Source organism: Halichoerus grypus, chromosome 2, assembly GCF_964656455.1.
Source record: "Halichoerus grypus chromosome 2, mHalGry1.hap1.1, whole genome shotgun sequence".
NCBI classification, from domain to species: domain Eukaryota; kingdom Metazoa; phylum Chordata; class Mammalia; order Carnivora; family Phocidae; genus Halichoerus; species Halichoerus grypus.
Genome location: NC_135713.1, coordinates 107,295,970 through 107,312,908, shown reverse-complemented (window position 1 = coordinate 107,312,908; position 16,939 = coordinate 107,295,970). Strand labels below are relative to the sequence as shown.

The window sequence follows — 16,939 nt, the reverse complement described above, 5'->3', positions numbered from 1 at the left end:
GAGACTATGGACACTGGGGAAACTTAATGCCTTGAAATTCTATGCAAAATTTTACGTGTGCATTCTTCTGGGGAATAGGTGCAAAGTTTTCTTCAGCTTTTCAGAAGGGTCCCTTAGCCCCATTACCCATCTACTCAACCAAAAGGAAGGTCAAGAATCACTCTACTGGGCACTGAGTGATCCTCTACTCTTACTCCACACTTCTAAAACAGGGCCAGAGGACCCCCAGGGGTATACCGTGGTTCACCAGGATATGGAAAGGTTCACCAATGAAGCAACAATTTTGCTCCAAGACCCCCAATTTTGAGGAAAATTAAGAAATCATGTAGAAGAAATTCTAAACATAAATCCTATTTTAAAATAAAAACATGCTGACACCAACAAAGTAGAATTCAAAACTAGCATGTATGTTTTTAAACCAAATCGAAAATATCTTAAGAAATATCCTCACTCACAGACTCTTAGATCATATCCCAAGAGAACAAATTCTCTGTCTCCCCCCAGGCTGTCTAGTCCAACTCTTTCCTCTTTACTTCTTTCCTCTTTACCCCATTATCTGTGCTTCCCCTCTCCTACTTGTTAGAGTAACAAATGCTTCGCATCCCTTCCTGTCCTAGAGGAAAGTATGTCCTTTTCTTGAGAGAACCCTTATGCGTATTGTCCACCCTTCCTTCTCTTTAAGATGACAGTAGGCAGAAGACCGCAGATACCTCTATACTCAGATTCTATCCCTACTCACTCTTCGCTTTCGATTATGTTCTTTAACACACCAATACCGGAAGTGTAATCCCACCTGTGCGGTTTCCAAGCCGTGGCTCTTTGAGCAAGCCTGACTTGGCGCCTTCCTTGGGTTGCCAAGCTAGTAAACTTTACTCACGTGAATTATATTCCAAAAACTCAAGTCAAGTTAGATGTTAGAGATCAACCTACCAGTGTTCGGGTCCCAAAGCCATCACACAGTGGTGGCATCTCCTTATTTAGGCATATCCTTGCCATCATCCTCATCAAGAGCTGTAACTTTCTCCTATTTTCAGGTGGCAGGAGGAGGCAGCAAATCTGAAATGCTTCAATAGCCATTTTCTCTTTCTGTAACAAACCTATTTAGAAAAAAAGGTTTTAATCTTTTAAAACCAACAGCCTCCTTGACTCTATTATGTTTACATTTTTCAAAATACATATTATTAAAATTATATAAAACATGTCCACATATTCAACTGTGCCAGGCCAACTGATTATAGATCCACTGAATCAGCACAGATAATACCAACCATCAACCAGGGATGACAAACATATAAAACAAATACAGGCATTTCCCTCCCTCACACCCTTGCCAGATGTAACCTGATTTTCACAGCCTTCTTTCCCACTGAACTGAGATCAGGTTGAGTCTAACCTAACCCTCCACAGTCATGAGCAAGGACATGAACGCACCACTACTGCCCTGAATTCTCCCCCTCATACTACGTCTGCAGGATGAGCAGGGTCACTATGTGGCATGATTCTCACAGGCTGAATAATAGGGCTGATAGGTCTGCAGTCAGACCCCTGCCAGATGGTTGCACTTGTTTCCAAACAACACATGTCAATTAACCCTTCCTCTCATATAAGCTGTTTTTTCTAGCTGAGTGTACTGATTCAATCATGTTATATGCCTTCTCTCCTCATCAAACTATAGAGTATTCCAACAGAATTAGAGTATTCTAATACTGTGCTAAAAATGAGTTTTCTAATATTATGCTCTCTTCAACCCCATTTGTCCCTGGACACACCCGCAATCCAAGCCCTCTAATGAGATGAAACTGCTTTCATCAGTTTATTTGGTCCATATCCAACCTCTTCAAGTTCCCACTAGTCTTTGTCTTGGAGGCAAAACCATCTTTGGCATTCAGTAAGTATTTTCTGACCATCTATGATCTGCCAGGAACTCTGCCAAGTCCTGGAAATATGAAAATATGCCAGGTCCCCTACTTTGAAGAGCTTATGCGCTGAGGAGACACCCATTAAAAACAAGCAGCAAAATGTGAGAGATGCTGCAAGAGACATCTGCAAGGGGCACATAAGGGGAATCATAAGCCACTCCTTAGGACTGCAGCATGAGCCGTGAAGGTGAGGGCTTGGCAGAGAAGTGGAGCTGGAAAGGTCAACACAGATGAGACCTTGGAAGGCTTTGAATGCCCGACTAAGGAGCTTGGGTTTGATCCTGAAGGCAGTGCATGTGCATGGGAGGGAAAAGGAGGCAGGAGGGGAGCTTTAATACACCCAGTTCAACTAGGTATTTATCCGAAGGATACAAACATAATGATTTGAAGGGGCACATGCACCCCAGTATTTATAGCAGCAATGTCCGCAATAGCCAAACTATGGAAAGAGCACAGATGTCCATCGACAGATGAATGGATAAAGATGTGATACACACACACACACACACACACACACACACACACACAGAATGGACTATTACTCAGCCATCAAAAGAATGAAATCTTGCCATTTGCAACAACGTGGACAGAACTAGAGTGTATTATGCTAAGTGAAATGAGTCAGTCAGAGAAAGACAACTATCATATGATGTCACTAATATGTGGAATTTAAGAAACAAAACAGAGGAGCATAGGGGAAGGGAGGGAAAAATAAAACAAAACAAAATCAGAGAGGGAGACAAACCGTAAGAGACTCTTAACTATAGGAAACAAACTGAAGGTTGCTGGAGGGGAGGGGGGGGGAGGAAGGGATAGCTGGGTGATGGGCATTAAGGAGGGCACTTGACGGAATGAGCACTGGGTGTTGTATGCAACAGATGAAATCACTAAATTCTACCCATGAAACTAAAAAAAAAGAAAAAAGATGCACTCTAAAACAAACACCCAGTTCAATCCTAGATGTTCACTGAAAATATTGCTGCTGATTATCATCACTAGACCTTCTTTCAATTCTACATAAACAAATCTATGTAGAGAAAAAATGTTTATGATATTTTTTAATTCATTTATTTATCCAACGAATATTTAGTAAGCCTTGCCTATATTCCAGGAACTATTTTAGAAGAGGACATACAGTGGGGAATAAAACAAAATCCTTGCCTGACCTCATGGAGCTTACTTTCCATTAGCTAATAACAAAGAGGTACATAAATATGTCAGGTGGAAAAAATGTTATGGAGAGAAATAAAGGAAAGGAGCTGGGGAGTGACAGGATGTGCTCAGAAAAACACTTCTGGTTTTTCAGGAAAGGTCTCTCTGTAAGGAGGTGAAATTTGAGCAGAGATCTGAAGGAAATGAGAGCAAGCCAGGGAAATAGCTGAGACATATTTTCAAGGCAGAGGAAAGAGTGATTACGGAGATTTTGACGAGGGAGTCCGTTTGGAGTGTGTGAGGAACAGCAGTGAGGCCGGTGTGAAGAGAGAGGAGTATTGAAGAGCATTCAAGTTGGAAATGCCATTACAGTGGAAGGCATGAGCCAGACCATGCAGAGCCTTGTAGACTATTGTTAAAGACTTCAGGTTTTATTATGAGTGACCTGAGAAACCATGGGAGGGTTCTGGGCAGAGGAGTCATTTAACCTGAATTACTGTTACTCTGGCAGCTCTCTAGAGAATAGATTGCCAGGGTAACACGGAAGGAGGAGGGCGTGATGATGGTCTGGATGAAGCGGCAGCGCTGGAACTAGCAAGAACTAATTAAATTCTAGATCTCTTTCTCCACAAAGCCTTCTACATTTTCCATGAAGCTTCCTATCACATTTGCCCACAAATCCCTTCTTTTTCCAAATTATAAACACCTTTGGACAGTCAGACTTCACCTTATCTTATTATGTTCCATGTATATATATTGTTTTATGAAAGAGGCAGCAAGCTAATTGAAAGCATAATGCATTTCTTTCGGCAAGCCCTATTTTCTGGTAAAGTACCTGCGGAACAGGTAAACATTCAAATACCTATTCATGAATACAGAATTACATGGCTATTAAAAGTGGTAAATTTTCGGGGCGCCTGGGTGGCTCAGTTGGTTAGGCGACTGCCTTCGGCTCAGGTCATGATCCTGGAGTCCCGGGATCGAGTCCCGCATCGGGCTCCCTGCTTGGCGGGGAGTCTGCTTCTCCCTCTGACCCTCCCCCCTCTCATGTGCTCTCTCTCTCTCTCTCTCATTCTCTCTCTCAAATAAAATAAATAAAATCTTAAAAAAAAAAAAAAGTGGTAAATTTTGAAGCTATGCAACAATATTTCCAGGACAATATTTATGAAGAAAATCACAATAATAAACAGTATAAAAATAAAGTAGTAAGAAGGAACATCAGGGTTATAAAATAATCATCAAGTTTTTAAATTTTCAATTCTCTTTGTTGGGATACTGTTAAACTAACACATAAAAGTTACATCCATCAAATATTTTTTTTTCCATCAAATATTTAAATAAAAAAAAACAACTTCCAGTTGCTTATATGGAAAAAGCCAAACTGAGGAGTTGGCCATGATTTCAGGTTCTATGAAAATCAGGTGAGAAAGCATAGGTAAATCCATCTCCAGAATTTATCAACACAAACCTACACCCTAGGAGACGAAAGGCCACCGCTGACTCACAAACATCCCAGTAACTCACTGGCCCCCCTGTGAAACCAGGGACTCCCCTTTCCTCCACTGATCCCAGCTGACACCCCCTTGCAATTCATTCCAATCGTCAATTTCCTACCTCCTGTAAGAAGAGAACCTAGGCTACTGATCCCTTCCTCCCTTAAATCCATCACCTCCCAAAACAATGGCCTAGTCTCTGGCAATGGAGGAGGCACCATCAAGAGCTTGAATGAGGGAAGCCCCTGCTGCACAATACTGGACAAAGTAGAAGGATGGAGAGTTGCTTAATCCAAAGCTTGAAGAGTCACATGATATGATGAGGCTCCTGACACCCCCACCCCTGGAGCCTGGAATGCATTTTACCAGAGGAAGAAAAAAAACCACTGTAGGGACTGGTTAGGCCGACAATACCATTAGATTTTAACTACAGCTAAAATACATAATGAATTGAATATATTCTGTAAGCTGATCTTGTGATTTAGCCATCCTTCACAGCACTGCTTCTTGGGGTCGTGGGGAGGGGGGCAAGGAGCAGAACATTGTTCCAAGCAATATACGTTGAAAGGTTTAGAACAAAATCTGTCATTTTGATATATCGGATAAAAGTAGAAAAATTAATTTGTTTCTGCCTCCCAAAGTATATAAAAACTGGTACTCCCAATTCCCCCACCTGCTCTATTTTTTTCTAACTATACATTATCACCTCCCAATATACTACGGAACTTACTTTTTTGTCATCTACCATGGTCTCCCCTCTATCTCCTGAAATGTAAGCTCCACGTGGGCAGGGATTCTTGTCAGTTTTGTTTATTGATATACCTCCAACAGGTAAAAGAGCACCTGGTAGATCATAGGAGCTTTATAAATATTTTCTTTGGTGAACGTATGAGTGAATGAATGAATGAACATAGGAATGAAGGAATGACAATGACCTATCCCTTGCTAGGAACGGAGCTAGAATATCTGGCTTCAGTCCCAGTTCCCGCTGCTTGGACAAGTCACTTAACCTTCATGAATCCCCATTCATCCAGCAGTAAATTGTTGTGGACAGTTACAACCTAATCATCGTACTATGATGGGGGCCCATGGACGATAAAGGGAAGCCTAGGTGAACTGAAAGTTTTCAGAGCATTGATGTCGGCTTCTGCAGCTACTACCATTACTACTACCGAGCCAAAGCATTCAAATACCAGGGTAGAAAATGTGACGCAAATCAGATGCAACTCTAGCTAGATTTTCTTTAAAAGCCAGTTAAGAAATGTATTGTACAGGGGCACCTGGGTGGCTCAGTCGTTAAGCGTCTGCCTTCGGCTCAGGTCACGGTCCCGGGTCCCGGGGTCCTGGGATCAAGCCCCGCATCAGGCTCCCTGCTCGGTGGGAAGCCTCCTTCTCCCTCTCCCCCTAGTGTTCCGTCTCCCTCTGTCTCTACTCCTGCTTGTGTTCTCTCTGTCTCTCTCTCTCTCAAATGAATAAATAAAATCTTAAAAAAAAAAGAAAGAAATGTATTGAACAGTAGTACACAGATGTGAATTTGGCTCCGGGCCTCTATAATGAGAGAATAAGTAAAATTCCACAACGCCTCAACATAGCTGTATTACTGAGTAACAAATCATCTAAGAATGCCCTCCTCAAGCCTAACTGCCTCAAACGTTGCATAACCATATTACATAGGCTGGAAAAAATATATAAACATATGTAAACTCATCCACATATACAAGTGCACGATGCGGAACTCAGAAAGACCCTCACAATGATGACTCTTTGGGTCACTGGGGAAAAAATCTCATGTCCACATTATGATTAGGTACAAAGAATAATGTCTGGTAATGTTAGAAGGTCCTGTAACAACTTTTATTAAATTTTTCTTGACTTTTTAGCAGAAAGAATGTGAATGCCTTTGTTGCCATTAATGAGAGAACAATCTATCACAACATTTGACAGCCATTTGATAGTTGGCCCCTTGTTTACCTAAAGATTATAGAAGTCTTTGCTAGAATTGCCTATTAATGTATAATGTACAATGCTACTGTCTTAAAACCTAGGTGAAAGTTGTTCTTTAGGCAAAAGGCTTACATTTTAATAGCATTTCATCTGATATAGATATAACTGACATAGCAACTGTGTGGCTGAACACAGGATTTCAAGGATAAACTACAACAGCTGACCTGCTTTCATTTCTTACTCCAATCAAATAATTCAAATAAATAAAAAGTTCATTTAAATAGGTAAAAAGTTTGTACTCCAATCAAATAATTCAAATAGATAAAAAGATAAAAGGAGTTATCCAATGTCCATAAAATGCAAGAATTAGGAGTAGGGACTCACCTGACATGAAAGCAAGATTTGTCCCAAAGCTGTAGTTCGATGCTACCTTAAGAATACACAAAAGACCAACAGGGCAAAGCTGAAAGTCTAGAAAGAGGCCTAAGTATGCATGGGAATCCAATATATCACAGAAATGTCATCACAAATCAGTGAGGAAAGAATGGTCTGTTCCAAAGCGGTGTTTGGAAGAATCTGATAACTGTATGGCAGGAAAAAAAATGAAATGACAATGTCTTGCCTTATTAAAAATACAGGAAATTCTGACTCCAATCAAGATGGAATAGCAAGGACCAGACTAACCCTCCCTCCACAAACAACTAGAAAACTGGACAAATTTTATGCAATAACTGTTTCTATACATGGGACAAAAAGCAGTATCACAATCCCTGAGAAAAGGGAACAAAACAAATGAGCTGTACAATTTCCCCGACATTCTGCCTAGCGTCACATTCCAAACATGGATCAGAGACAAGATCTCAAGTAGAGGGAAGAGACAGACCGGAGTTCCTGGAGGCCCGGTCGGCTGCACCTTGTAAAGCAGAGTTCCATCTGCAGGGAGCTAAACAGGAAAAGGGTTCCATAAAGCTGCAGAGAAAGTCCCTGAGACTCTGATGAATACCGAAATGCACATACATGATTAAGACGAAGCTCTGTGAGGTCATACAAAAAACAACCCATGAGCTTTGAGCTGAACGCTTCCCAGAGCTCACAAAATAGACAATCCTGCTGCTGACAGAAGGCATTCCACAGAAAGCCCAGCAGGGTTAGGCTTCAACAGTAGGACCAAACTCCCCTTCAGGAAAGGTTAGCCTAGTCGGGCCCTAAAAATAGCTTTAAAAATAAGACACAAATGAATCAAATTCAGTTACATTAACTGCCTAACAGAACAAAGCTCACCATCTTCAAAGGAAGACAACAAAATTCAGACACTCAACAATGAAAAAAATTTTGTTCAATCAAAATTACTAGACAAGCCAAGAAGCAGAAAAATGTGACCCATTAGGAGAAAAAAAATCAGTAGAAAATCATAAAAATAGCCCCAGAAATGAGAGAGAGGAAAGATTTAGAGAAAAGTATGTTACAAACGGTATTCTATGTTCTCCTATTTTTAAAAATATATGAATACAGGAAGGAGAGAAATGGAAGATATAAGAGAGAACCAAATGGAACTTCTAGAGATGAAAAATATTAATCCTCAAAAGAAATACTCACTAGAAGGGAACCACAGCACACTAACACTTCAAAAGAGAACAAAGAAGACTTAAAGAGACAGTAGAATGAACTAGCCAAAACAGAAGCAAAGAAGACAAAAAGTAGGGGAAAGAAATGAAAAGAGCTGCAGCAACCTGAGGGAAAGTATCGTGACCTAAAATGTGTGTCATTAGAAAAGTGGAAGGAGTCACAGAAAAAATAATTGAAGAAATAATGGCTAAAAACTTTCCAAATTTGGTGTAAAGAGAGGAAAGAAATTCACTGAATCAAAGGGCAATAAACACAGAAACCTGTTAGATGCATATTATAATTAAATTCCTAAAAATCAGTGATAAAGAAATTCTCAAAAGCAGTCTGAGGAAAAAAGATACATTATAAACAGTGGAACAAAAATAAGTAATGACCACAGACTTTTCATCAGAAATGATTCAAGCCAGAAGACATCTTCAAATATTCAAGCCAGAAGACATCTTCAAAGTGCTGAAAGAAGAAAATCGTTAACTTAGAATTCTATATCCATTGAAAATACTTTTCAGAACTAAGTCTGAACAAAGACTTTTCAGAATCCCCTCCCCCACCAAAAAAACCTGAGAGAATCTGCTGCCAAGAGACCTATACCACAAAAAAAGTCCAAGGACATTTTTCAAGCAGAAAGTGATACCAGATGGAAACCTGGATCTGCATAAATAATGAAGATTACCAGAAAAGATTAATATATGAATAAATAAAACTTATTTTTTATTCCTTATTTTCTTTAAAAGAAAATTACCTGTCTAAAGAAAAAATAACATACAGTATGGTTTACAAGAGATGCTATAAAATACATGTTAGACAAAAATGTATGACAGCAATATCACAAAGGGCAGGAGAGAGAATATAAAAAGATATTATGGTAAGGTGGTAACATTATATGTGAAGCAATATAATATTTAAATGTAGGCAAAGATTTCTTGAGACAAAAAAGCACAAACCATAAAAGAAAATGATAAAATGGACTTCATCAAAATGAAAAGCTTCTGCTTTTTCAAAGACATTGTTAAGAAAAGGAAAAAGAAAACCACAATCTGGGAGAAAATATTTATAACACATAATCTAACAAAGAACTTACATGCTGAATATGCAAATAACTCTTACAACTCAATAATAAGAGAACAAACAAGCCAATAAAAACCAGAATATTTCAACAGACACTTCACAAAAGAAGATACAGAAGCCACTGGGCAAACAAAAACAAGCTTAACATTACTAGCCATCAGAAAAATGCAGCTAAAAACTACAAAAATATACCACCACATACCCACTAGGTGAGCTAAAACAAAAGACTGACTGTGTCAAATGTTAACAAGGATGTAGAGCTACGGAAACTCTCATGCATCACTGATGGGAATGTAAAATGACACAACTATTTTGGAAAACAGCTTGTCAGTTTCATAATGAAAGTCAACATACACTTATCATGTGACTCAACAATTCCACTCCTGGCTATTTCCACAAAAGAAGTTAAGATGTATGCTCCTAGACCCTTATTCATAGTAGCTCAAGACTGGATACAATCCACATGTTCCTCAACAAGTGAATAGACAATTGTGGTTTGTACTATATCCATGCAATAGAATACTCAGCAAAACAATGTAACAACTACCTGTACCTGCAACATGAATGAAATCTCAAAAATACTGTGTTGAGCAAAAGAAGCCAGATAGAAAGTACATACTGTATAATTCCACTTGTATGAAACTCTTAAAAAGAAAACCTAATCTGGGGCCCCCGGGTGGCTCAGATGGTTGAGCGTCTGCCTTCAGCTCGGGTCATGATCCCAGGGTCCGGGGATTGAGTCCCGCATCGGGCTCCCTGCTCAGCGGGGGGCCTGCTTCTCCCTCTCCTTCTCCTGCTCCCCCTGCTTGTGCTCTCTCACTCTCTCTGTCAAATAAATAAAAAAAAAATTTTTTTTAAAATGTTTAAAAAAAAAAAAGAAAACCTAATCTATAAGATAGAAAGATTCTATTTCTGGTTTTCTGGTGCCAGTGATGGGGTTGGGTACTGACTAAAAGAGAGCACAAGAGAAACTGCAGGAGTGAAAAAAAGAGAGAGAAGCTTCAGGAGTAATGGAAATGGTCTGATATCTTAATTGTAACATTAATTACACTAATATACATTCACCAAAACTCACTGAACTGTACTTAAAATGGGTGCATATTTTCACCTGGGTAGCTCAGTAGGTTAAGCTTCTGACTCTTGGTTTCGGCTCAGGTCGTGATCTCAGGGTCATGAGATCGAGCCTGGGTATCAGACTCCATGCTGAGTGTAGAGCCTGCATGAGACTCTCTCTCTCCCTCTCCCCCTGCCCCTCCCCCCGGCCCCTGCCCTCCCCGGCTCATGCATGCACATGTGCGCTCACGCTCTATCTCCAAAAAAAATTGGGTGCATGTTAATTTTATGTTATCTATGTTAATTATATCTTAATACTGTCAATTTTAAAATAAATTAAATGAGTCAAGAGAATGTAGAGACCTAAACATGAAAAAAGCAAAACTTAAAAATCTTAGAATTACAGAATCTCTTTGTGAAAGATTTCTTAAAGACACACAAGTAAATTAATTTGACCAAAATAAAACATAAAAGTTTTCTACCTTTTGATTAAAACCAAAAGAGAAGCCACAGACTAGGAAATTATATTTGTAAGGCACAAGGTATAAAGAATTAGTATCTAAAATAGATTTTTAGAATGACCAAAAAAAAGAAAAACCAAAAGAAAAAAATGAATAAAGGACAGAAAAAGTATTTCACCCAAGAAGAAACCCACATGACAAATAAACAGCAATAAGATTACTTTTCACACACATCAGACTGCAAGAATTAAAAAGCCCCAGCTTTGTTTTGACCCTGTGACATGGAGCAACAGGGCCAATTCAGCCCCGTGTTTGGGGGCTTTGCGGGGGGTGTTTGCTGGAGCTGCTGATGCTGCTACCACGTTTGATCATTTGCAATGTCAGACTTGGATAACATAAACACGGATTTCTACCAGACATATCACAGCATCGATTTTCCAGCCAACTCAAGCGTACACTCCGACACATTGGCCATTCTATGGAAACAACTTTGAGGATGAGCCACCTTTATTAGAAGACTTAGGTATCAATTTTGACCACATCTGGCAAAAAGCCACAAACAGTGTTACATCCATTAAAGGACCAGGTGGCAACATCATGCGTGAGACTGATGTGGCAGGACCAGTGGTTGTTTGCCCTGCCTTTGGAGCCACATTGTTACTGGCTGCAAAATCCAGTTTGGGTATGTATATGGGATCAGTGCAAGTGGACGTCTAGGAATGTTTTGTCTACTAAACTTTTTTAACTCCTAAAGTCCAATTTGGTTCTTTTTCTTTGATTTTTTGTTATGAGATTACCTTTTTTTAAGTGTACAATTCAGCAATTTTTAGTATATTTAGTTATGCCCATCACCACTATCTAATTCCAGAATATTTCTGTCACTTCAAAAAGAAATCCCCATACAAATTAGCAGTCACTCCCCATTTTCTCTTCCCCTCAGCCCCTGGAAAACACTAATCACTGTCAGAGATTTGCCTGTTCTGAACATTTCATATAAATGGAAGCATACATTTTGTGTCTGGCTTCTTTCACTTAGAATAATGTTTTCAAGGTTCAACCACGTTATAGTATGTAACAGCACTTCATTCCTTTTGATAGTTACAAAACATTCCATTGTATGGATATACTACCTTTTTTTCGTTCATCATTTGATGGACATTTCTGTTACTTCCACTTTTTGGTTATTATGAATAATGTTGCTATGAACATTTAGTTGCTGGTGACATATGTTGTCAACTGGTATAGACCTAAGAGTGCACATACTAACTCACATCGCAACTGAAGTTCAACATTTTTTAAAAATGCCAAACTATTCAATAAAATGTCTGTGCCAAAGTAGTTAAGACTTGCCCCAGGAATACAGCTGGGATTCACATCTATATGCTCTTCTTCCTTTACACACATAAATATGAACACATAATTACTAACACCCTTTCAATAAATTCTTCTTGATTTTAATTTAGTATTAAAATTGAATGGTCAGCAATTATCATTTGTTAATTAAAACATTACACTCTTGAATTAATACCATACTCCATATACTTTATTAACACTCACAGACATATTTTTCTTGGCAGCTATATAAGTCCTAAATAAAAAAGTTTTAATTTTGGATTATGTTTAAAAAGTTTATCTGGCAGCCACCTAGCATCATTGTGTTATATCATAAGTAATCTAATTGGCAAAATCTTCTGGAACCTGGGGAAAAAGCCTTAAAGCCCTAGTAGTCATTAAGTAAACCTATATTTTAAAAAAAGACATTGAACCTAGGAAATAAAGCAGACATAAACTAATAGCATTTCTCAACCACATCAAAGTTACAACTTGTACTCACAAAAATAGTAATTGGTAGAAAATTAGGAAACTGGCAGGGGAATACTTTATAAATATTTTTGAATGTTTAAAAAGGCAATAGCATAAAAAGTCATAATCCTAGATTTCCCTTAGTATTAGAAACATAGATACTATAGACAAGGGCAAGAATTTGGTCCCAAAAACATTTAACTGTGCCTCCGTTTATCACATCATTATACATGCCAAATAAAAATAGAAGAATAGATTAAAAATAAAATAAAATCTTTGTACAATGTAGCGATTTGCAGCACTTCCATGCCATTAATCTTGATAGCAGCAAATAGTTCTACTACATGTAAAAGCATATGAATTTCACAAAATACTCTAAAACTTGAGTAGAAGATCTTCCATTACAGAAAAGAATTTTAAAAGTTTGATAGTGGTTTTGGAGTTTATCTTTCCACCATTAAAAATTAGAACTGATTAAAAAATTAGAATAATAGCAGCTAACATTTATAATAATAAAACTAATTTCTATGATGAAGAAAATAGTTAACATTTATTAATAAGCATTTTATTATGTACTGAACAGTGTTCTAAACCCCAAATATTGTCTCACTTAATCCTTACAACTCTGGAAGGGAGATAACTATCATTATTCCCATTTATAGAAAAGAAAATGAGGCTTACAGAGATGAGATCACTTACCCAAGTCACACAGCTACTTGGTGGCAGAGTGCGACGTGAGCCTGCACACACTAGGGGCCTGCACACCTAAATACCATGCTGTGTGACCTGCTTTGTCCATGTGCCAATTATTTCCTAAGGATAAATTCCTACAAGACGAAAGGTTGGCTCAAAGAATATGCACAAATATTGAACATGCAGATAGTGGATTAAATACCACTGTGCATTCTTCAACTGGGGACAAGGATTAGACAGTATAAAGAATAGAGAATTTCTCAACATAGTGAAATCTGAAACTAGCTTTTTTATACCAAATAGGGCCCATAAAACCATTTCCTTGAGAGTTCAAAATGAAAGCCAGGTAATAATCACTCCTCGTTTCTCTCTCATGAAGTAAAAATACAATGTAGTGTATCCCTGAAGAAACTTCCAAACCACTTTAAAATGCTAATTCCACCACATAAAGGAATGAAAAACTGAATGTAACTCTAAAAGATATGATCCATAGGTAAAAAGTTTTTTTTTAAATCCAAGTGTAAAGGACAAACCATGTGGAGTATATGCATTTTTCACAATGAACTATGATTATTAGTAATATTTGAGCAATATTACACTTTCTGAGAGATCTTCTCATTCATTAAATCCTCATAATCATCATACTATGTAGTTAGAGATGAAATTTAGAGCAGGTTTCTTCAAAAATTTTTTACAACTAAAATTAAAAAACATATGTTACATCACAATATATGTGCAAACACATAGGTATGTAGCTAAAACAAAAAAATGTATTAAAATACCTACTCTTACTATATACAATGTACTCTGATATTTGTGCACTATTGGTTTAATGCTGTTCTACGACATAGAATTCACATCCAACACACAATTTCTGAAACAGTGGCTCACAAACTACTGAGTTTGAACCGAGGCTCTTACAGAACAAACATCCAGGAACACACGGCCAGAGCCAGACAGAAATTCTGGTCTGAGTGCAGCAGACATATCCGGGATGAAGGTAAGGAGTGAAAATCCTTAGCACATGGGTGACCCATGAAGTGGTATGAATATGATCAAAGGGAAGGTGTATGGGGAAAAGGCTGAGGTTTGATGTGCTTTAATACTTCAGTCCTTGGCATCCAGTGCCAAGGATGTTATTTTTCAATCTGTTCAAATGTCAAAGCAGGACTCACTTCTAGATCTGCTTTTGAATCTTGGAGTGCTACATAATGCTTTCCTCAGTTCAAACACATGTAGGAATATTTAAATTCTCAAAAATAGTTTAACCTGACTTCTCTGTTTCTGTTTCCCAACTTCTTTCTCGTTGCTGACCATTACTTAATCTTTTTTTTCTTTCAATAAAAGCTTACTGACAAAAGCACCTTACAGAACTCAGAAAAAATGACTGCGAGAGAACTTAGCTTTAAATTACACATGACAACAAAGAAGGACTCTTTGGACTCCTGAGTGGCTCAGACAGTGAAGCATCTGCCTTCGGCTCAGGTCATGATCCCAGGGTCTTGGAATGAAGCCCCACATCAAGCCCCACATCAGGCTCCCTGCTCAGCGGGGAGCCTGCTTCTCTCTCCCACTCCCCCTGCCTGTGCTCTCCCTCTCTCTCTCTCTGTGTCAAATAAATAAATAAAATCTTTAAAAAAAATAAAAAATAAATTACACATGACAGTCTACTGTTGAACTCAAACACATCTTCAACAAGTACTTTTGGATTCTTCAAGATCATAAACTATTACTGATTTTAAAGAGCTTCTTGTGTTTTTTTTAGATTCGTGGGGGGGTATAGGTTTTAAGAACTTCTGAAGGACATCAGGATTCTCTCCTCATTTTATAACCAAAGAGTTTCAATGTGGTAACTATTTTATTCTTTGGATTATTTCATTTTGCTCAACAAAAGCTAATAGAATAACTTTCCATCTTTCGTTATTTCTATAATCTCAATATCATCATAAAAATACTGAGTCTTCCGTTTCGAGAAAATGACAAGGACATTCTGCAGCTCAGAGGTAACTTGTTTCTTGCATTTCAGAATGATATACTAGTGCTTATCCCAATTACAGATTATAAAGATCTATCACAAATAGTTTCACATTAAAAAAAAATCTTGCTATCATTTGAGAGAAGATATGGTCAGATAGCAACATATGATTACCCTATCTTAATTTATACATTATTCCAATTTTTTATATTTTTTGAAACAAAAGAATGAAACTTAGTAGGAAAGTAAGTGTAACCCATTGTTTAAGTTTCCTGTTTTCATATCTAGAAGCATGACAGGCATTACTGCCATTTTTCAATGAGAAAACCAAGGCCTAGAAAGGCCCTGTTTTTTGACACTTAGGTCAACAAACCAAGTTACTGGAGTTTGGTGATGTTTCCATTGGTGACACAAGAATAAAATAATGAAAACATAATAAACAATCCACCAAATAACTTACATAATCCACCTGTGAGACTTTTTTCCATCAGGGAAACACATCATTATTTAGCTGGATTGATGGAGGACAATGAATAAATAATCAAATACTCAAAGAAACCCAACTATTCCTTATGATACAAGTAAATACAATTAAAATAATGTTCTATATTATTAGATATTAGGTGACACCTCAGCCATGAAGACCACATGGCAGGTTCAGAGTTGTTGGTGCCTTGTGGAACCCCTACCTTTGTCACTGTCCTTCCCATTCTCCAGTGGTTACATCAGATTTCTATTCTCAAATCATCCCAAACACACATTTTTATCTTTGCAAAGTAGACCTGATGTTTCCACTAACATATGCAATGTTATCAACAAGCTATCCCTTGTGGAAGCTTCAAATAAGAAGTGAAATATGAAGACTTTTGAGAGGGCCCAGATTTCCCTGAAAGGCCAGTGAGACCATGTCTGTTCAGCCAGAGAATAAGAGACTCAAGAAGGTTCACTGTAGTTTTCAAGCAATCAAAGGAATTAAAAAAAAAAAAAAAGTCAGTTTCATTTTCACTGAGAAGAGGTATAAAAAGTAAAAGGTTTATACTAAGGCAAAAAGAATTCAGACTATAGAGAAATTGGCAAGGACTCCCTGCCTAAAGAAAGACACAGCAAGAGGAACTATTTCTCCAGAGGCTTTGAAGAGAAAGGCCAACAAGTCGCGTTTGTGAATTGCTTAAAAGTAGGCACAGATTCACCCACGTACAAGATGATGTCCTTTCCTACACGAAGAGTCCCAAACAGCTATAGCATTTTTATGACTTCTTTTGCTTTCATGCTGAGAAAGTCTTTCACCCACCCAACATCAGATAAATATCAACTGTATTTTAGATTTGCATTTTTTACATTTAATTCTCAATTCAGCTGAAATTTATCCTGATGAACGGTATGAGAAAGGTCTTCATTTTTTTCCTAAAAGTTTTTTCAGTTATCCTAGTGATTACTAGTATATTTATAAATAGCTTAGGTATTCTGTTATAGCCAAGGAATATCTAGGCATTTCCCTAAATTTCCATCATTAAGGAGTACCTAACCCCACTTTACTCCGACAATCTTGATATAACAGTAATCATTTTATTTGGAGGTGATTCAACATCCTTATCTTGGCCCATCTACATCTTCAAAAGCTCCAGCCATAAACCCTGGGCTCTGAGATCAGAGAGCACCACCAGCAAGAACTTTGGACTAACATGGGCAAGAACCCTCTATCTGGACAAGCACACCAATTAGGCACTCTCTGAAAAAAAGAACTGTTTTCCCTTA

At 37.9% G+C, this 16,939-nt stretch overlaps 1 protein-coding gene across 1 annotated transcript in view; it reads right to left on the bottom strand.

Moving 5' to 3' along the window:
- Positions 1–16,939, bottom strand: part of DEPDC1B (DEP domain containing 1B) — an 81,496-nt gene that overhangs the window by 11,178 nt on the left and 53,379 nt on the right. Inside the window, exon 8 of the mRNA XM_036101090.2 lies at positions 931–1,097. Coding sequence (XP_035956983.2) covers positions 931–1,097 — 167 coding nt within the window. The remainder of the gene's footprint in view (positions 1–930; positions 1,098–16,939) is intronic.